The 21,357-nt window shown below is 32.7% G+C and overlaps 1 protein-coding gene across 2 annotated transcripts; it reads left to right on the top strand.

Moving 5' to 3' along the window:
• Positions 1 to 13,131: 13,131 nt before the first annotated feature.
• On the top strand, positions 13,132 to 19,647 carry LOC118060397 (nuclear transport factor 2). 2 transcript variants are annotated; one of them, XM_073405507.1, is made up of 9 exons: positions 13,132 to 13,242; positions 14,223 to 14,409; positions 15,137 to 15,431; positions 15,540 to 15,772; positions 15,852 to 16,032; positions 16,144 to 16,265; positions 16,369 to 16,434; positions 18,645 to 18,708; positions 18,929 to 19,647. In XM_073405507.1, exons 2-9 carry the CDS (start codon positions 14,224 to 14,226, stop codon positions 19,156 to 19,158), a joined length of 1,377 nt encoding a protein of 458 aa, XP_073261608.1. In that variant the 5' UTR covers positions 13,132 to 13,242; position 14,223; the 3' UTR covers positions 19,159 to 19,647. The 2 variants fall into 2 exon arrangements, with proteins under 2 accessions (XP_073261608.1, XP_034929512.1); XM_035073621.2 differs by having other exon boundaries at positions 13,242 to 13,381.
• The last annotated feature ends 1,710 nt before the right edge of the window (positions 19,648 to 21,357 follow it).

Below are 21,357 nucleotides of genomic sequence, written 5' to 3'. Positions count from 1 at the left end.
ATGCTTAATTTCTCTAGTGAAAATTAACCTCATCACACTTATACTAAAATCAATTGATCAAATCAACCAAATAAGATGTGGAAATAGAATGGTTAACTCAAAATCAAATGATCATATTTTAAAACATGTATATATAACATATCAACCATTTCAGTTAACCAGCTTAATTTAAAAAACAATGTGTGCTCTAGCTTTTAGATGCAATGTTTAAAATTTTAAATTTCTTTTCTGCCATTTATAAATAGAAAGGTTCATTTAAACTTAAACAACTAGTTGTACTTAATTGACTAAATTAAATTCTTGTTGTAAAGGAAGAAAATCCTAAACTTAAGCTAAAATATGAAACAAGGCTTAATTAGAAGGCTTAAAGTAGAATTATTATAATTTTAGAGAAATTATATGGTTGCGATCTTTACATTGACCCTCTAATTTTTTTAGAAGCACCATCTTCTAGTATAGTTTTCTATTAGAGGAAATACTTTTTTAAATACTGGCTATTGATCGATCAATAGTATAACTTTTCATCCTAGTTTACTAGATAATAGGCAACTCTTTTGAGAACTTTGACAATAATTTATGAACCTTATCAATTAGGGACCACATGCAATAATTTGAGAGTATAGTTGTAACACCTCACCTTACTAGTAAGATATTGTCCGCTTTGGGCTTCCTAATCCACCCAAATCCAGGGCTTCCACCTAGGTCCTCCTTACGGTTTTGTTTTTGGCAGCCACGCATGACCCCAAAACACGTCTTACTAGTCAAGGAGAGCATGCACTTATAAGGCCCTGACTCTAGACGCTCGCTTTCGATGTGGGATCTTATAATCCCCCCACCTTAAGACGAGTCATCCTTGGCTCTGATACCAAATGTAACACCCCGCCTCATTAGCAAGATATTGTCCGCTTTGGGCCTCCCAGTCCACCCAAATCCAGGGCTTCCACCCAGGTCCCCCTCACAGTTTTGTTCTTGGCAGCCGCGCATGACCCTAAAACGCGTCTTACTAGTCAAGGTAAGCATGCACTTATAAGGCAGTAGCTCTAAATGCTCGCTTTCGATATGGGATCTTACAATAACCTTCCATACTAGGTCATTTTCTAAGAAATACTTCAATTAGATGTGTTTTTTTATGTCATTTCCACCCTTTTTTTATTTCCTTTTGCACTAGCTAATGATCTAATGCACGAAGTCTTAAATCTTCTATGTCCTCTAACTTAGCTATAATGGTTGTTTGATAATCTATACTATCTTTGTTACAGTTTTATACCTCTTCTATAATACATTTATTAGGAATATATAATCAAAAACTTTCTTTTTAAAAGACCTTGAAACTTTTTACGAGGTTCTCATAAAAAAATTAATTTCTTCCCTCCAATCTTTTTATGGATCAAGAGCACTAATATCATTAAAACCCCTTTACTTATACTTGACATATAATTTTTGCAATAGTTTTATTGTTACCATCTTGTGTATTGTGACAATGTAATCTACATTGTTTTGTTTGTCATGACCTTCTTATTAGATATTAGCTATGTGAAGTTGATTGATAATTTTGAATTTTAGAGATAAGCCAAGGTTTTGAAGGTTCATTTGGGATTGATTTTTTTCTTTCTTTCTTTAAGCTTATGTTTTTAGTTTTGTCCTTCTCCATTTATTCAATTGAAGATCAGGTTTTGTTATTTTTATTTTTTTTCTTAGAATTTTTCATTGATTTTAAAAATAACGCGTGTTATCTCAAGTCTTTTTATTTATTGTTATTTGTTAAGTTTTTTTTCTAATTTTTTAAATTTGTATTTTTTTTCAATTACATCCTTTAAAATTAAAGTGATTGAGAATTGAGCATCTTTATTTAGCTTGAGTCTAGGATTTTATTGGTTATGAGTTTGAGATGTTAATTCGACTCGGGAAGGTTCAGCTGAGTTTGCTTGTTATGTTTTATTGTTTTTTAAGTTTATATTGTTTTAATGTCATCATTGAACATTTATACTATTAGCAATTAGGTTATGTTTCTTTCTTTATGTGCTTTCTATAAGATTTTTTACAAAATTTTAAACTGATATGTCATTTTTTGTGAGATTTACTTTGGAATTTTTTAAAATTCATAGTTTTTTTTTTATAGAAAAACCTCCCCCTACGAAAAATCATCAAAATCCATCTACAAAAGGCACTACCACTGACGAAAACGAGGAAGATTGCTCCTTCTCCATTTGATTTCCACCACCCACCACGACGACGACACCAATTGGGTTTCCATAATAGAGAGTTGATTGGTTGTGGAGTGATGAACATCGATGATGAGAGTGGAGAAAACTATCAAATACTGGACAACGAACGTGGGGGATGAGGTGGTGGCAAGATTATGGTGAGTGCAGCGCGCGTGGGGAGGTAAAGGTGGTCTTGGATCTAATGAGTTTTGGGGTGTTTTTTCTTGTAATTAATGCAAACAAATGTAATAAAAAAAATTCCTTATGTTACATTAAATTAGTTAATTTATTTATTGACATGGAATTAATTAATTCACCAACCTAGCATGCGAATGATCCATCTAGCTTTGTCTCTTATTATCTTCATTTTTGCTGGCAAAAGCTTCATTATTTGAGAGAATTAGTCCATATCTGTCTGAATGTGATCATTTGTAGCTTCTATCTCTAAGCCATTATGGCTTCTGTCATCAAAGTAAAGATACCTGACGTCTGCCATGTTACCCCATCATTTACCTGAGTCAGCCAACGAGTTATCAGTCCCACTCACCTTCTTTGACGCTATTAATGTCTACCATGTGCCCCATGTTATCGCTAGGTGGCACACATTGTAAAGTGAAAAGCTCTGAGAAAGTCAAGGCGTGTAACACCTGCTGATAAATGCATTCCTTTTTTTTTTAATGCAGATCCTGAGAATTCCATTGTTGTTTACGACTATTTCTTATACACATGTCCCAACACCTTTCAGTCAACGATTTTTCTATCAATAATATAATAAGACATTGTAACTAGTAATATGTATCGATATCTCCATCAATAATACAACAATTAACACTTTACCGCGAGACACCTACAATACTCGTACTAGGAGGTAGAGATATTGCGATACTATTCATACTTCACAAGGTAAATTAATTAAGATTTATAAATACCTTGACTCATGAAACAAACAGATAAAATATAAATATGAACATGCGACAAAAACATACATGTGAGCATGCAAGTCAAGTCCAACTAAACCTAGCGTCGTGCCCAGACAAATGTTGTCTTTTAACCCTTGAAGTTGTCTTTGGGCCTCACTGTTGAGCAATGTATCGCTGCCAAAATTTTTCCAATAACCCTAGCAAGAAAAACAGAAAGAAAAATGCGATACCCAAATTGTTTATTTATTTATTTATTAAAAAGAAAGAGTGATTGCCCATGAAATGTTATTTGTGTCCTAGAGGAGCTGTTTTGGGAGTCGTGAGAGAGAGAGAGAGAGAGAGGTTAGAACAAAATTAATATAATCTGAAGTTTTATGTTTGATTTATGTCTTTCACTCTTTCAAGATTTCGTTATTCACTTTTCAAATATATCTTCCATGTTCTTTGTCGTGTCTGGACTTGTAACCTCTTTTCCTCCAAAATTGGCCCTCTTTTCTTGAGATAACCCTCCTCTCTCTTTCTGATCGGTAATTAAAAATCAACACAAATAAATTTTTGCGCCAGTACTTATTTTTTAAAATTTAAAAGAATCTAAATAGTATAAATCATTTTATTCTAAAAGATTGAAAATATGAGTATATTTTACATGAAATCTTTGGCGTGCCTTCCATGTGTAATATCTTTTTTCATTTATATATATCCTTTTTCAATTCTATTTTTACTTGAGAAATCAAAAGTAATTAATTTTAAAACCAAACCGACTAAAATAAAATTTTAAGGATCATAAAGAATTATTAAAAATGAATAATAAGTTCATGGTTTTATGATTTTACGTGAGTTTTGGATGATAAAGTTAGCATTATTTATAAGTTAGTAATTATTATTCAGTATTGCAAATAAGTTCTCCGTTACTTGAGGGAGAAGATTTTATTTTATGTTATTCTTAATTTAGTCATGTACCACGATCCTAGGTCCTGCAATCGTGGGTTGTTATTTCTGTTATTGTAAGGCTATTTAACATCCATAAGCATCAATGAATTAATCAAGCATTACGCCTAGCTTTCTAGTGCAAATCGTTATTGTGTAAAGCTCTCTGTTATTCTTGTATTACAACATTTGGTTTCAGAGCCTCTCCATAAAAACTCCACAATTACAACCTATCCCAGACGAGAAGACACAAACCAGGGCAATCAACACTGTTAAGTTTTTCAACACAGTTACCAGCGTGAAGAAACAATGGCATCTGAAATCAGTTTTGTACAACCTGCAATCCCAAGGTTTGATGGACACTATGATCACTGGAGTATACTGATGGAAAATTTTCTACGTTCCAAAGAGTATTGGAACCTGCTGGAGACAAGGATCATTGCAGCAACAGAAGGAGTTAATCCTAGTGAAGCACAACAGAAACAAATTGATGAGCAGAAGTTAAAAGACCTAAAGTGCAAAAATTATCTGTTTGAAGCTCTCGATCGATCAATATTAGAAACAATATTGAAGAAGGACACAGCTAAAGACATCTGGGATTCCTTGAAACTGAAAAATCAAGGAACTACACGTGTAAAATGTGCTCAATTGTAGGCTCTTCGCAAAGAGTTCGAAACACTGCATATGAAGGCTGCAGAATTAGTCAACGACTATTTTGGAAGAACTCTCATTATTGCTAATAAAATGAGAATTCATGGAGAATGCATGAAGGACGTGGTGATCATTGAGAAGATATTACGGTCTATGACTCCAAAATATGACTATGTTGTATGTTCTATAGAAGAATCCAATGATCTAGATATTTTGTCCATTGATGAGCTACAAAGTAGCTTATTGGTTCATGAACAGAGGATTAGCCGCCATGTTGTCATCAAAGAACAAGCATTGTAGATGACTTACGGGGCACAGCAAAGAGAAAAAGATGGTGGTAGAAATAACTGTCGTGGACGAGGAAAAGGAAGAGGAAGAGGCAGATTTGGGTTTGACAAAACAACCATAGAATGTTATAACTGTGGTGAACTAGGACATTTTCAGTGGGAGTGTCCAAGAAAAGCAAGGGATCAAAAGGCAAACTATGTAGAAACAAAAGAAGAGATGTTATTGAAGGCTCATGTTAACTTCTAGCAAGCTGAAACAAAACATATATGGTTTCTTGATTCTGGATGCAACAACCATATGTTTGGACAGAGGGACATATTTTATCATTTTGATAGCAGCTTCAGAGAATCAGTAAAGATGGGAAATGACTCAAGTTTTGATGTCCAAGGAAACGGCTGGATTTGAATGGAGGTGAATGGCATTATTCATGTGATCACAGATGTATTTTTTGTACCAGAACTGAAGAACAATCTACTCAGCATCGGTGAACTCCAAGAAAAAGGACTTGTTGTGCTTATTCAACAAGGGAATTGTGAAATCTTTCATCCTGAGAAAGGTTTGATTATTGAGACTGAAATGACTCGTAATCGCATGTTTGTTGTGCTAGCAGACTGCTCACCATCAACAAACTAGAAATGTCTTTCCTCCATGATCACTGATCAGTATACATCTCAACTGGAATGAAATCAATATACTGCAGCAAAAGAAGATGGTGGACGGGTTACCTCATTTCAAAGCTATTTAGCAAGTGTGTGAAGGATGTTTGGCAGGAAGACAACATCATGATTCTTTTCCAAAAAGCAGCATATGGAGGGCATAAAAAATTGGTACATGCAGATATATGTGGTCCAATAACTCCAGTTTCCAACAGCAGCAAAAGGTATCTCATTACTTTTATTGACGATTTCAATAGAAAAATCTGGGTTTATTTATTGACAAACAAGTTAGAAGCCTTTGCTACATTCCAAATCTATAAGGCTAAGGTTGAGAAAGAAACTGGCGCATTCATTCAAAGTCTAAGAATAGATCGGGGGGTGTGAGTTTACTTCATCAGCATTCAACGATTTCTGCAATGAGAATGGAATATCCAAACAGTTGACAGCACCATATACACCTCAACAAAACGGTGTTGCCGAAAGGAAAAATTAAACCATTATGAATATGGTGTGCAGTATGTTGTTGGAGAAACAAATTCCAAAATCCTTTTGGCCAGAAACAGTGAATTGGGCAGTGCATGTCCTGAATAGAAGTTCCACTCTTACCGTGAAAAACAGGCCCCCTGCAGAAGCTTGGAATGGCATCAAACCTTCAGTAGCACATTTCAAAGTTTTTGGTTGTATGTCCCATGTCCATGTTCCTGATCACAGAAGGGTGAAGCTTGATGTCAAAAGTCTGAAATGTGTCTTTCTAGGGGTAAGTGAGAACTCTAAAGCATACAGGCTTTTTGATCCTATTTCACATAAGATAATTATTAGCAGGGACGTGGTTTTTGAAGAAGATCAACAGTGGAATTGGGATGATATTCACAAGCCAGTCCTAGCAGCTGATTTAGCATGGGAAGTCACTGAAAATGAGGATGAGTCTCATACAATTGAAGAATCGATGGAGAATGGGTCTGCATAGAGATTTTTTCAAGAAGAACCTTCACATGCAAATGTAGCAACACTGGATGAAAATGGCACAGCATATGCTAGTGTTGAAGCACACCGATCAATTAACTCATCCAGTGCAAAAACCATAATTGCAGAAGGGAGAACATGTCGACGTCCTGCATGGCTGACAGACTATGAAACTGATCACAGTTTCTTCGCTGCAATACATGTGAATATAGCTCATCTAGCTTTGTTCACCAACAATGATCCAACAACCTTTAAAGAGGCTGTGAAAAGTGAAAACTAGAGGCTTGCCATGAATCAGGAAATTGCAGCAATTGTGAAGAATGAGACATGGGAATTAATGAATCTGCCGGTAGGAGGGAAAACAGTTGGAGTGAAGTGGATTTTTAAAACCAAACTCAACGAGCTTGGAGAAGTTGATAAGTATAAAGCTTGTTTAGTTGCCAAAGGCTACAGCCAACAATATGGGGTGGATTATGCAGAAATATTTGCACTCGTGGCTCGCTTAGACATAATTCATATGGTGCTCTCTTTTGCAGCATAATAAAGCTGGTTGATATATCAACTTGACGTAAAATCAACTTTCTTACATAGAGAAATTAATGAAGAAGTGTTCATCAATCAACCTCCAGGTTATAAGCAGAAGGGGGAAGAAACAAAAGTCTATCAACTCAAGAAGGCATTGTATGGACTCAAACAAGCTCCCTGAGCATGGTACAGTCATATAGAGTCCTATTTCTCCAAAGAAGGCTTCACCAAATGTCCTTATAAACATACTTTGTTCATAAAAAAAGCGGGTAGAGGTAAAATATTAATCATTTATCTTTATGTTGATGATCTTATTTTTACCGGCAATGATGAAGTTATGTTCGCTGAATTTAAAAAGTCAATGATGGCTAAATTTGACATGATTGACCTTGGGAAAATGAGATATTTTTTGGGCATTGAAGTATTGCAAAAGGAAGATGGCATCTTTATTAGCCAACGAAAATATGCTAACGAGGTTCTAGAAATATTCAACATGGGTCAGTGCAACTCAGTCAAAAATCCAATTGTTCTTGGATTTAAACTATTAAGGGATGAAGGAGGAGTGCAGGTTGATAGTACACTCTACAAGCAAATGGTGGGAAGTCTCATGTATCTAACTGCCACACGTCCTGATTTAATGTTTGTGGTAAGTCTAATTAGTAGATACATGGAACATCCCACTGAGTCTCATTTGTTGGCAACAAAAAGGATTCTAAGGTATGTAAAGGGGACAGCTAGTTTCGAGATGTTTTATAGGAAGGGAGGAGATGTAGAGTTTTGTGGTTACATAGATAATGATTATGCAGGTGATCAAGATGATAGAAAGAATACTTCAGGTTATGTTTTTATGATGAATTCAAGTGCAATATCCTGGTCTTCAAAGAAACAACTAGTAGTTACTCTCTCTACCACCAAAGTTGAGTTTATTATTGTAACATCAAGTGCCTGTTAGGTTGTTTGGTTAAAAAGAATTCTGAAAAGTCTAACTCATGTGTTGTCCGAACCTACGGTGGTGTATTATGATAATATATCAGCAATCAGACTCTCAAAAAATCTGGTAATGCATGGTCGTAGCAAGCACATAGATATTCGTTTTCATTTTCTTTGTGATCTAGTCAAAGATAGAGTAATAGAGCTAACTCAATGTTCTACTCACGAACAAGTTACTGATATTATGACCAAACCATTGAAGATTGAAGTTTTTTCAAAAATACAAGAATCAATGGGTGTTTGTGAATATTCTGAATAAACTGAACGTTAAGAACATGTAGTTTAAGAGAGGATGATAAAGTTAGCATTATTTGTAAGTTGACAATTATTATTCAGTATTGCAAATAAGTTCTCCGTTACTTGAGGGAGAAGATTTTATTTTCTGTTATTCTTGATTTAGTCATATACCACAATCCTAGGTCCTACAATCGTGGGTTGTTATTTCTATTATTGTAAGGCTATTTAACAGCCATAAGCATCAATGAATTAATCAAGCATTACTCCCAGCTTTCTAGTGCAAACCATTACTGTGTAAAGCTCTCTGTTATTCTTGTATTATAACATTGGACAATACTTATATACAATAATACCTTGACTCATGAAAAAAAAAAATTCAAGCATTTTTAATGGTCTATACAACAATAGTGCAAACCAAGTCATAAAGCCACTTCCCCTGATCTTGCTTCATTCTCCACACATCTCCCTACAACTTCTCAAGTTATTCTCCTCTTATAGTTACAGTGTTAAGGAAGGTTCATAAAAGTTATTTTATCAACTCAGTAGATCATTGGTCAAGCTCAATCATTTCATTAGCTCAATATCAACATCGTGGAAAACAATATCTAACATAAAGTTCTAATAGCTCCATCAAATAGCATGTAATACGTACTTAAAAGTGTACTTTTATTAAAGTTGTATAACATCATATTGCATTTAAAATATTATTAAATTTTTAATGTAAGCATGTTTTATAATAACCAGTCTAACAATATAAAATATCTTTAATTTTATAATAAATTCAAGTTTATAAAATAGACGTATCTCATAATTTAGATGGTTGATCAACGTGTTTAATTATTAAAATTGAGTTTTATATGAAGAGACAAAGAAATGGCTAGGCTTAAAAAAAAAAAAATCCTCTTAGTTGGGCAGGTTTTATTTAAATTGGAACATCATTTGATTTTTAGGTTATAACTAGAGCTATCAACATCAGATTCAAGTGTAGTTTATCTTGATGAAAAACTAAGATGTAAGCCTAAAACATTCATGGAGAGCCCAAGACTCAATATTTCTATTTTTTTGATTTAAATCTTAGCAACAAAAAAGAAGTATGAATGTGTCTTGCAGGCCAAATATTATTTGATGTTTAGTCTTATATCTAGAGTTCTAAAAGTCAAAATAGCTAAGATAAATACATACAACTTTAATGAAGATCATCTATTTAGATTATGATGTTATCAAAGATATTTTGTCTAGCCACCAAATTAGTTAGATACCAAATTAATTAGCCACCATCAATAGTTTTAAATTTTTGCCTATAGAAGAAGGTATTTTTCATTTATTTAGACATCTTGATTTTCAAAACAAGATCCATGCTCTTTTTTTCTTTCTTTGTATTTTTATAATATTTAAGTTTTATTTCATGTTATATTATCATTAATCTCTTATTTATTTTATTGTTTTCTTTATTATACTTAGTTAATTTATATCATAGTTATATTTCTATCTTGTTTATTTATATATATTTTTTTTTAATTATGTTTAGTTAAGTTTATTTTTATTAAGGTGAAAAAGTTACACTAATGGTTTAAGAATAAGTATAATACAAAATTCAACAAAAACTTTAATGTTTAAGTTCAAGAAAGTTTGATATTAAGATGTGTTATAATTGTTATCTCAATCAATCTTAATATCCTCTTTGTTAAGTGGTTAGTATTGATTCATAATATGAAATCTTTGGCATAACAAATTCTTGATTATTTCATAGCTTATTGCAATGAGAACCACCACTTGTGCTATAAAATGATCCTTATTGGTTGTTGATATAAGTTAGCACCATGAATACTTGACAACATTTACAAGTGTTGGTGTTACTCAAATAAAATAATTAAAAATAATTGATATGAACATGTTAATAATTTAAAATAAGTCATTAATGAAAAATCATCTAATTAGAACTTCATTTGTGTGTGGTTTCTAATTGAGTAGTAAAAAAGGTTTGAACTATACTTATTTAAAAATATCATTAGTGGATTCTTTAACATTAATAATTGTTTTATCTGTGTAAAATCTTTATATTAATATTGCATCTTTTAGATCCCTTTAACTTTGTTTCTTTTATTATTTGTGGTTATGTATCCTTAACCTTTATAAGAATCGATCTTGGTCTTGTCAAGTTATTTATTATTTTTGACATTCCTACACTTTGAAAAATATATCAATTATTTGATTGAGTCATCATGAAACAAGTTTTTCTTTTATAATATAATTTTTCCTTTTTTAACAAATTGCAAAAACATTTTTTTCTTATAAATTACAAAAAACAAATATTACAAGTCGAACAAGTATAGGAGGATTACCAACATCATATATATATATATATATATATATATATAATATATATATATATATATATCCGGTAAAGAAGTAGAAATAACAGATATATTATGGTGTCCATTACTTGTGCTACACGATTCAACGTGTTTAATTTACCCTTGGAATTAGCCTTATAAACCATATTGCAAGCACCTTTTACTTTTCTTTTCTTTTTTTTTTTTTTTCTCTAAAGCCATACCTACCAAACTCTTGAAGAACACAGAATAGATAAAGATTGTATTCGGTAGTATTATATTATAAGTTATTTTTTAAAATATTTTTTATTTAATTTTTTTTAAAATAAATTATTTTTAATATCAATATATCAAATTAAATTATCTAATAACAAAAAAAAAATTATAATAAAAAACATGTGGCCTAATCGTGTTGCCAAACAAGGCCAAAGTCATCTATTAATCTAGTTGTTTTTGTGGGTTTCATGTATTAGCTACATTAAAATTAAATTAAATACAAAAAAAAAAAAACCCTAAAGGACATTAGTATTTCATGTGCATATGAGAGCTTTCATCGTGCGAGGATCCGCACAAAGCAAGATTTTTTTTTTTATCCCATATATTTTTTTCACTTTGATACCTCGATTTATTTTCTTTTAAATTTGTCCTTTAACATTGCATTAACTTGGTATTTATCATGGTGATTTGCTTTTATGCTTGTATATGGGGACCTCGCAGTGTCAAGTGAATATTCCATCACTTAATTGATGTTTGGTTTAATAAAATAAAATTTAATTTTATTGATTTATAAGAATTAAAACTTTAGGGGACTAAATTTGAAGCTTAAACAAATAATGAGCACCTTTTGCATTCTAATGTTAGGGACTGATTTGCATGGTCAAATAAAGTTTTTTTTTTTTGTTACTCAACTTTTTTTTCTTCTAATTGGATACTTTTAATTTGATTTTATTTGATATTTGAGTTGGCAGTTTATTCTAATTGTCTAGATATGATGTTCTTAAAATGTTGAGGGAAGATTTCATTACTCGTTTGATGTTCATTTTGGTAAAAAAAAATTGTTTATGGAAAACAATTAAATGATAAAGGACCAACATTGAAATCAAAGCAAATATGATGCACTAGGATAAACATGCAAGATAACTTTGGTAAGTGCGAGTGGTACACGAGCCAACATATGAAAGCTGACTATCATGCTCTAACAATGCGTGAGGCAGATTTCAATAGGGGAAAGTAGTCGTTCTAGATTGCATTGGAAGCATTACGATGAAAGCTTAATAATGAGGTGGCATGTGTTCATGTGGAAAGTGTTTGGTGACTCTTTTTTTTTTTTTTTTTTCTTATCCTCTTTCCTTTTATTGGGATTCGTGCTGCTCTACCAAAAATAAATATGTCTACCATTTTATTTTTATTTCAAGTTTCATCCTTATTCTTTTAATTGCTATTTTTTTGTTTTAAATTTTTATTTTTGTTCAATTTTATTATTTAACAATGAGTTAGTTGGGAATTGTACTTCATATTTTTTTTAGTGCATTTATTCTAGTCTCATGACTAGGGTTTCAGGTCTGAAATGTTAATTCAGATTAACACCAGCATTATTTTTTAGATTTTTTTTTCTCACATTGATCAATTTTTATTCTTCAACATTATGTCTGTTAAAAATTAAACTTTGTGGTTTCATTCACCTTCCTTTTATGAGGTTTCAAAGTCTCATATCCTAGATTACTAGTCTGGTGAATTAGATTGGGTTGACTCGAATACTTTTAGGTTATTTTTTTTATATTGAATATATTTTTGGCTTCATCCTTTAACATTTTATTCGTTTGAGTTTTATAAACTTTTTGTTGTTGTGCCTTTTATTAGGTTATCTTGTTTGCATGATTCGACTTGCAAGGTTTGAAGGTCTAGCTTGGGTTTACTATTTTTTTTAGGTTCATTTTGTTGACTATTTTTTTTTATTTAATCCTTATATATTTTGAGAATTTGGTATTGTTATGTCTTTTTATTTGTTTTATATGACATTATTTTGACCTGATAACTTGGATCACGAGTTTACCATGCTAACTAGGGTTTACTTTGGTTATTTTTTACTGTTATTTTTCAATTTCATTGTTTAGCTTGAGTTGTCTAGAATAAAACTTTATAATTTCTTTTTTCGTTTGACAAATATTCTTGTTATGCGATTCATGATGATCATATTTATTTTTTAAATTTAATTAATTTATTATCACTGTGTAATAAAATTAATTTATCAGACCTAATTATTTCATTATTTAGCCTTGGATTGATTTTTATTTATTTATTTATACACTTAAAACCCAAACTCAAACTGAACCTAAAGTAAATTTGGATCGGGTTTTAATACCCATATTTAATTCAAAACCAAACTATTTTGGGCTGGGTTTAGTTTGATTGTTAACCCGAATAATACTCACCGGGAACGACTCAATTCCAGCACATGGATAAACCCACAAACCGTAACAAAAGGGAACCGGACCAACAGAAGTTGTAGCCCAACATTATAGGGAAACAGAGGCTTCACAGTTCGCAGGTAACTTTCGGTCTCTTCGTGTTTTGTCTGCTCTCCGTTCTCTTCACTTTTACTCCCCCTCTACTCTTTGAAGCCACCCGCTATACCGGTTCACCTTATCAAACCTCTCTCTCGCTTTCGAGTTTTAACATTATTTCAGGTTCTCTTTGGCCCCTTCTTTTGTTTTTGGATTTTACCCTTTTTTATATTTTCCTTCTATGTGGAGTGCATTTTGTTTAGTTTCGAAATCATCATTTTTTTTTTTTAATTTTTGCTTTGTGATGTTCTTTCTTTTTAAAAAAGTTTTGAGTATTTTATTGTTTTTTTATTTTATCAGGCATTATAATGGGTAGTTGCTACTTTTTAATAATATTGGATCATTGATAAAAATGTGATGATTTTGGTTTCTTTTTTTTATATAGAAAAAATGGGCTATTTTTATTATTGTTGTTGTTGATGTCAATGTTGGTTGATTAAGTAATATTTTGTTGAATTTCTGTAATGGGAAATTTCAGTTATGTGTTTTAAAGGGTGGGTTTAGGGTTTATTCTCTTTGGGTTATGCTATTTGGATCCGATGAATGTTACTATTCGCTTCAAATATTCAATTTTTCAATTCGTTTTTGAAAATTTTTAGAATTTATTTTTGTTGTTGATGACTATCAGAGTCTCTCTGACAATGTTGCTGTACTTATTTTCGTGAAAATGTGGGTGCATTACATATCAAGCGCATATTTGTTTTCTTTTTTTTTTTTCCTTTCTCTTTGGTCATGAGAGAATTTTCCCAATAGTTGTACAATGGAAACTGTCAATTCCATGTTGTGGATTACACGCTTTGTTTGAATGTTTTTCTTACTGTAATTCCAAGAACATCAGGAAATTATTCATTTCCTTGCCCCAGTACTTATAAAACATGATTTTTTAAACATTTTAATCATGTTCTTTAAGGTATAGAAATGCTGTTTCATTGACATGGTTGCATTCTCTTTTGCTATCCATTAGAATGGCATTACAAACAGCGAGCAACCCAACTCTTCCCAGTGCCCAAGTGGTTGGAAATGCTTTTGTTGAGCAGTATTACTATATTCTTCTCACCTCACCGGAATCAGTCCATAGATTCTATCAGGATTCAAGTGTGCTAAGCCGGCCAGATGCTAATGGTGTAGTGCAGTCAGTGACAACAATGCAAGTGAGTTTCTTGGTGTAGTAGTCTTTTCATTAGTAGATGCATGTCCTCATAGATTTTCTGTTGATACTTTTCGGTTGTTAATGATCCACAATGTACATGATCTTCATCTCATATCAAGGTGGCTGTTTGAGGACTAGCAAATGGTTTAAAATGATTTTACAAAAAGTGATGTGGCAGACACGAGAAGATTGATGTATCTCTTGATTATTTGTGTCTGCTGTCAGCCTCAAATCTGTCTAATTGCTATATGTTTACGTTGCCTCTTATTTCTATCATACATGTAAAGTTACATCTGATCTGCTGATAAATTGCAATGATGTTGCCAGTATTAATTGCTATGAGAAAAAAAATTGAACTTCTACAATGGGTAGATTCTAACAAATTTCTTTTCTGCAATCTTCAGCTATTACACGATTGTAATACTCAGGCACTTTCAAGATTTCATTTTGTTGTATTATTGTCACCTCATACATAACTTGTAAAAGTTTTCCTGTCTGAAATGTAATGAGACCCATGAGGAGTCAGCTGCATAGTAGTGATGGGTTGGAGTTTGTTCCCTTTTTCTTATTGTCAGATTCATCTAATCTCACAATCATTGCTTGTAATTTATTTTTAACTGATCTGTTGTATTCTTTTTCTAAGAATGTATGGATGAAAAATGTTTGAATTTTTTACTTCTTGAGAACTAACAGCGTTATCTGAAAAGAGATTATTTTCCTTGGAATAGGGTATCAATGAGAAGATACTTTCCTTGGATTTCAAGGACTGTAAGGCAGAAATCAAAACAGCAGATGCTCAGATATCTTATAAAGACGGGGTTACTGTGCTAGTAACTGGATGCTTCACGGGCAAGGACAACGTGAAAAGGAAATTTGCTCAGTCATTTTTTCTCGCACCACAAGACAGTGGTTATTTTGTCCTAAATGATGTTTTCAGGTATGTGGATGACAATGAATCATTGGAAAGTCATCTTGGTCATGGTGTTGATAGCAACCCAATTGTTCCCTCAATCCCAGATCAAGGTAAGATTTAGTATTCGCTCAATTTTGCATTGGCTGTTATTGTTTCTTTGATTCATTTTCTGTTTTACTATGAACTTCCTAACATCATGAGTTTTTTTTTTTTTTCAGATTCTGCTCATGTTCCTGATCCTTCTGCACCTGACCCATTACCTTCTGTTGTGGAAGAACATAAAAAACTTGCTGACAAAGCTAATGAATCATCAGACCATGAGAAACAACTAGTTAATGACAGAGAGATTGTTGTGGAAGATCATTTAGATGAACATAATGTTTCTGTAGTTGTTGAATCAGTTTCGTCCATGATCCAAGAGGATGCTCCAAAGAAATCTTATGCATCAATTGTGAGTTTATAGCCAGATATTTTTAATTCACGGTTTTGAAAATTAGAAAGAATAGTATGTTTGATAATTCTTGTTGTAGGTTAAAGTGGCGAAAGGGAGCTTGCTGCCAATAAAAGTTTATTTACCTGCTAATACTACAAAATTGGTTCCTAAGAGAACTGAGAACGAGTCAGAAAAGTCAGTGGCACCTGTCCTTGAGCCTGAAACATCAGTGCCAAGCAGCAATGATGCCCCCGAAACTAGCAGTGCTCAAGAGGAAGGTATGTAGCTGAGATAATGATGTATCATGGAATTTGGGATTAAGTCTTTGTTGCATGTCAAGTATTTTCTTTTTCAAAGTGTATTCTCTAGTAACCACTTTCCACTCACAGTTGAAGGGCACTCCATTTATATTCGAAACTTGCCCTTTAACTTGACGGTTTCTCAACTTGAGGCAGAGTTCGAGAAGTTTGGACCAATCAAGGAAGGAGGTGTCCAAGTCAGATATAATAGGGTTGGTTCCAATCACATTGCAGACCCATTGTCTTTTGCTTTGTTCTACTTACCTAAAAATGATTTGTTGGCTCTTTATTAATATGTTTGTTCTGTCAATACAGCAACAGGGATACTGTTTTGGTTTCGTTGAATTTCATTCCCCAAACTCCATGAATAGTGCAATTGAGGTTTGTCCATTCTTAGTCAAAGTTATTTTTAGTTTTTGGAATATTTCTGTTATTATTAGATGCTGCATGGTAATTGTTTTCATTCTTGTGGTATTTTTTTTCCTGTCAATCTCGTGCCAGCATATTTTTCTTCAACTCATACACTTTATAAAGGGTCTTATGTTAAAAAAATCTGATTTCTTTTGCCCTTTTTTATTGTTGTGTACAGTGTCTTCTGGTGTTGTTTTGTGTTTCCTGTCTTGGTTGCTTGCATTACCTAGCCCTTTCTCACTTGACTTGTGCAGCAGTAGTTAAACAAAGAAAAAAAGGTCAGTAATTTAAGGTTGCTTTAGCCTGGAAAAGGATATAGCTCTGGTCATGATTAAGAGAACACAATTCTATGTTACATGCTTCAGTGAAAACAAGAAAATACGCAAATATTTTGGGGTATGGAAATGGAAATTTTTAATGGATATTGTGGTAGTCGGTTACCTTCAAGCCTAAGAGTTTGAAGCTGTATGATCTTTCACATTATATTACACTTGTAGCTTGGTTGGGAATCTTGAATTGGAGTAAACATGTTCAAATAAATATCAATTAATTTGACTGAACTCAAAACCTATGAGGTCTAGTGCAATGGGATGGGGAATCAGTCGCTAAATTTAAGGTAGAGTTCATCTGCAGAGAAGGTGCTTACTGGTTAGAGAACAATTTGGCATGAAATTTTGTTCCTTCTCATAAAATACTATTAATAGTGCTACCAACAGGCTCTGAGCATCATGCAGTCCTTCATACATCTGAGCTGGAGAGCCAGAAACATTTAAGCTTTGTCAATGTGCTGTCTCTGTCTTCACTCTTTTGAAGCAATGCAAGGAATATTCAGATGGAGGTTAAGCTGCTGCTCACTGTTTTCTGCACTTGAATAGCTAGAGGGAAAAACTGGTATTGACTAGGATACGAGCATTCTTTTTTTTTTTTGATGCAGGAAAGATTCAGTAAGCCTGCTTACTGGGATTGCTTGGTTAGCTAAGGTGTGAGACACTTAAAGATACTAGCATTTGTGATTGTATAATTAAACATCTCGGCTGTGTTCCTTTGAACACAGTTTCAGACTTTGAACTGGTTGAGGTTCAAATACAATTAAGAAAAGTGTCTGGACTTGAACTGTTATGGTGATGGAAAAACAGCAGTTGTCCTATAAAATGATTCCTGAGGTAGGCTTTTATATTACTTGGTGAAAAAAGAACATGGACAAGAGGTTTTCAATAATTACTAAGTTGGAACTAGAATGGTTTTGGGGATTCTAAGTTGCAGCATTTTGTTGGAAAGGATTGAGGAATAATTGGTGTATTTCCTTATCAAGGCAAGTTACTGAAGGGCAAACAATGTTCTGAAGGACAAGGGTGAAATTAGGTAACAAGTTGATGTTTATTGTTGAGGAAATAAAACATCTTTCCTAATCAAGGTAAGTTACTGAAGGGCAAACAATGTTACTGAAGAGCAAGGGTGAAATTAAGTAACAAGTTGAAGTTTATTGCTGAGGAAATAAAACATTTTTTTGCTGCGTAAGTAACTGGTGGATTTCTTGTGGCCTAGGCATAACCACAAGACAGGTCCCAAGTTCAAATCTCTTTCAAATTACCAAGCTATCAAAGATTACTGCATGTTTCTATGTTCTTATTTGCAATCAGAGGATAGGGACCTCCACATAGTTGTAAAGTATAATTCATATAATCAGTAAGTTTTATGTGCAATTGTGAGGTCAATTTCCTAAAAGAGAGAGAGAGAGAGAGAGACTGGTTGTGTGTGTGACTGTAGCACTGCATTCTTTAGATAGTATGCTTGACTCACCCGACTTCTCTAACTGTCCACGCAGCATTTGCAAAAATGGCCATTATTTCTCCTGTTAGCATAGCTTAAATCTCAAGTACATATGTATGGATCAATATCAGTTCTTGATTCTTGAATGTCAAGGTGGCCATTTAGGTTGCATTGACCTTTTAAGTTTGATATGATTTCTTAAACATACTAAGACTTTCAGATGAACTTTTATTTATACTAAGATCATCCTGTTTGTAAAAAGTTCATGCTAAGATGGTCCTGTTTGTACTGTCAAAACTTCAGTTAATCTGTTAATTGTTTGGAACTTCAGTGAGAAAAATATTCAACCATGTTTTGTTTCAAAATTGATAATTAAATATTGTGTTTCCTTAATGGAAATTATTATTCAGGCTTCACCTATGACTATTGGGGGGCGTCAAATAGTTGTTGAGATGAAGAGAACTAATACTCGAGGTAAGTGGGAAGTTTTATTCTGCTCTTTCATTTGCTTAGTTAAACTTTTTCAATTTTCTACCTAGATCCAATGCAATAATTGAAAGATAAATGAATGAAAGAAAAATGATGTTACTATGTCTACCCACCAGGAATTTTGCTCTCCCCGAGTTCTCATTTATCAATTATCATGGACTCAGATATATATCTTACTAATGTTTGGATGCTATTGATCTTGCAGTTGGTAGCGGAAGAGGTAATTTCTCTTATGGTAGGGCAGGGTTTCGAAATGACAGCTTCAGGGGTCGTGGGAACTACGGTGGTGGCAGGGGTTTTGGTAGAAATGATAGAAGTCGGGGTGAGTTTTCTGGTAGGGGAAGGAGTTCAAGTGGTCAAGTTGAAGGTTATCAGCAAGGAAGAGGGAGGGGTGGGCGCTCAAGTGGAGTAAAGCATGATGCTATTTCCTCATAACACGCATTCTATTGATATTGGAGGCAAAATTTTGGTATGGTCGTGCCTAGCAACAACGATCAAGCCTCAGAGCCCCAGAGTAGTTGATTTACATGGTCAGTGCCTGGTAGTTAAAGAAATCTCAAAGTCTGGTTTTATCTTAGGAGCTTGCAAGGAAATAAACGGTGGATTCTGGTAGGAGTACAAGTAGGCATTTGTCATAGTTTAGAGTCTCTCCGATGATTACGAGGAGCAGAGACAAGAATTCCCCCCAGGTAGCATGCAAGTTTAAGGATGAGAAAATCAATCTCAAATGTTTTAGAAACTTTTGATGTTAGCTCTAGTGGAAGATGCACAGAACAGTTAGTAATTGGTGGTTTGTAATGACCAAAACATTTCCAGTGGATTGGCTAAGTTAGGAGAATACCTTTGTGATCTTTTTCACATGGACATGATTGCTGGTGTTGCGTACAAGGTTTTGAAAGAATTTGGTTGGTTTTAAGTGCACGAGATGGTGTGTTACGTTTTTCTTTCCTTTGTTAATTACACTATTATTTATTACTAAGATCTCTTTCATGTCTGGATCAGAAGGGTTTGGCGGCGGTGTGGTTGAAATGTTGTTTTTTCTTTAGAATTTATTTTTTTGTTAATTTTAAAAAATTGAAAAAAAATATATTGTAACATCTTTATGAAAAAATAAGTATTTTAAAATGAAATATTGGCAAACCTGCAATTATAAGAAGAGATTCTTTTGTCACTTGTCGGATAAGGAAGCAAGCTCTCTGTTGCTTTATCTGCTGTTCATATTGCAATGTTTCCTATTAGAATTCTAATGCTCAAAACCACCCACGTCTAAGCGATGGCCAATTCAATGCAAGTAGATATATATTTTCTATTTATATTTATAACTAATGGATTAGATATAGACATCCAGAACCCTTATCCAATAATAATTGATAGGATATAGATATTATTAATTTGATCTGAAATCTAACCCCAAGTTTAAATATACATGTGTGTTATATCTTTATAGTTTTGAGAAAAGAATATATATATATATATATATATATATATATATATATTTGAATAATGTTTGAATTATATCAATAATTCGATGAACCATATATGTATATCTATATTTCAAGATTAGTTCCGTGATTCGTGCTAAGTCATAGGTCAAATTATTTTTTTTCATTAAACACAAAAAAAAATGCATTGCTAAGGTGTTATTAACAAAAAATAACTATGAATTCAAAATCTTATTTAATTACACAATACCTTTCTTAAATACGATAATAACATACTTGAATTTTTAAAAATAAAAATATTAAAATATCAACAAACTGAATTGACCTAAACAAGCCCTGGTTAACTTACAAAATTTGCAACTTGATCATAACCATGATAGTTATATAGAAGACAAATCATAAAAATATTTGAAGTTCAATTCTCAAATAACTTAATGTTTAAATAAAAAATTAAAAAAAAAAATCAATCTAAAAAAGGATGAAAAAAAAGGTATAAGTCATCCGGGTAAACCAACTAAACTTGCAATATCATTCATGAGAATAAGAAACCCTTTAGAAATTAAATCGAAATGAGTTATGAAACTCAATTAAAAAAAATAAAAATAAAAATAAACATTATGGGTCAACCCAGGTTAGTCTATGAGACTGGTATAACCTAATTAAAAGAAAACAAAATAAATAAATTATAAAGATTAATTCATAAACAACTCAATGTAGAAGGATGAAATTAAAAAACAAATCACTTAATAAAAAAAGAAAAAAAAACTGAAGTAAACTTGCATTCTCATGACCCCCCATGAAATTAAGATAGCTTCATAAAAAGTAAATTAAAACAATTATAAAACTCAATCTTCAACCAACCCAATATTGAAGGATGGAATCGAAAAAACAAGTTGATAAAAATATAAATCAAAAGAAGAAAAACTAAATTTGACATTAAAATAAATTAACATGTTTTTATAATTTGGAGCGTCTAATGCGTAAAACTCGATGAAAGAAGAGAGAAAAGAGAAAAAAAGTCAAAAAAGAAGAATAGGTCAATAAAGCTGCATTGGAGCTCCAACATTGACACACAACACCCCACAAGGTGACCATCACCAAGAAAAATCCAACAACATCAATCCCTAAAGTGTCTGGGGATCCCATTCGAGGGTCAGAAGAAGGTTCACGTGCCACCAGAGCACAATTATGT

The sequence above is a fragment of the Populus alba genome, chromosome 17 (assembly GCF_005239225.2).
Source record: "Populus alba chromosome 17, ASM523922v2, whole genome shotgun sequence".
Lineage (NCBI taxonomy): Eukaryota > Viridiplantae > Streptophyta > Magnoliopsida > Malpighiales > Salicaceae > Populus > Populus alba.
This window is presented reverse-complemented; position numbering and strand designations above follow the sequence as displayed.

Coding starts and splice junctions, on each gene's coding strand:
- LOC118060397 (XM_073405507.1), top strand. CDS start 14,224: ATGGCATTACAAACAGCGAGCAACCCAACTCTTCCCAGTGCCCAAGTG. Junction 14,410..15,136: donor AGTCAGTGACAACAATGCAA/GTGAGTTTCTTG, acceptor TCCTTGGAATAG/GGTATCAATGAGAAGATACT. Junction 15,773..15,851: donor AGAAATCTTATGCATCAATT/GTGAGTTTATAG, acceptor TTCTTGTTGTAG/GTTAAAGTGGCGAAAGGGAG.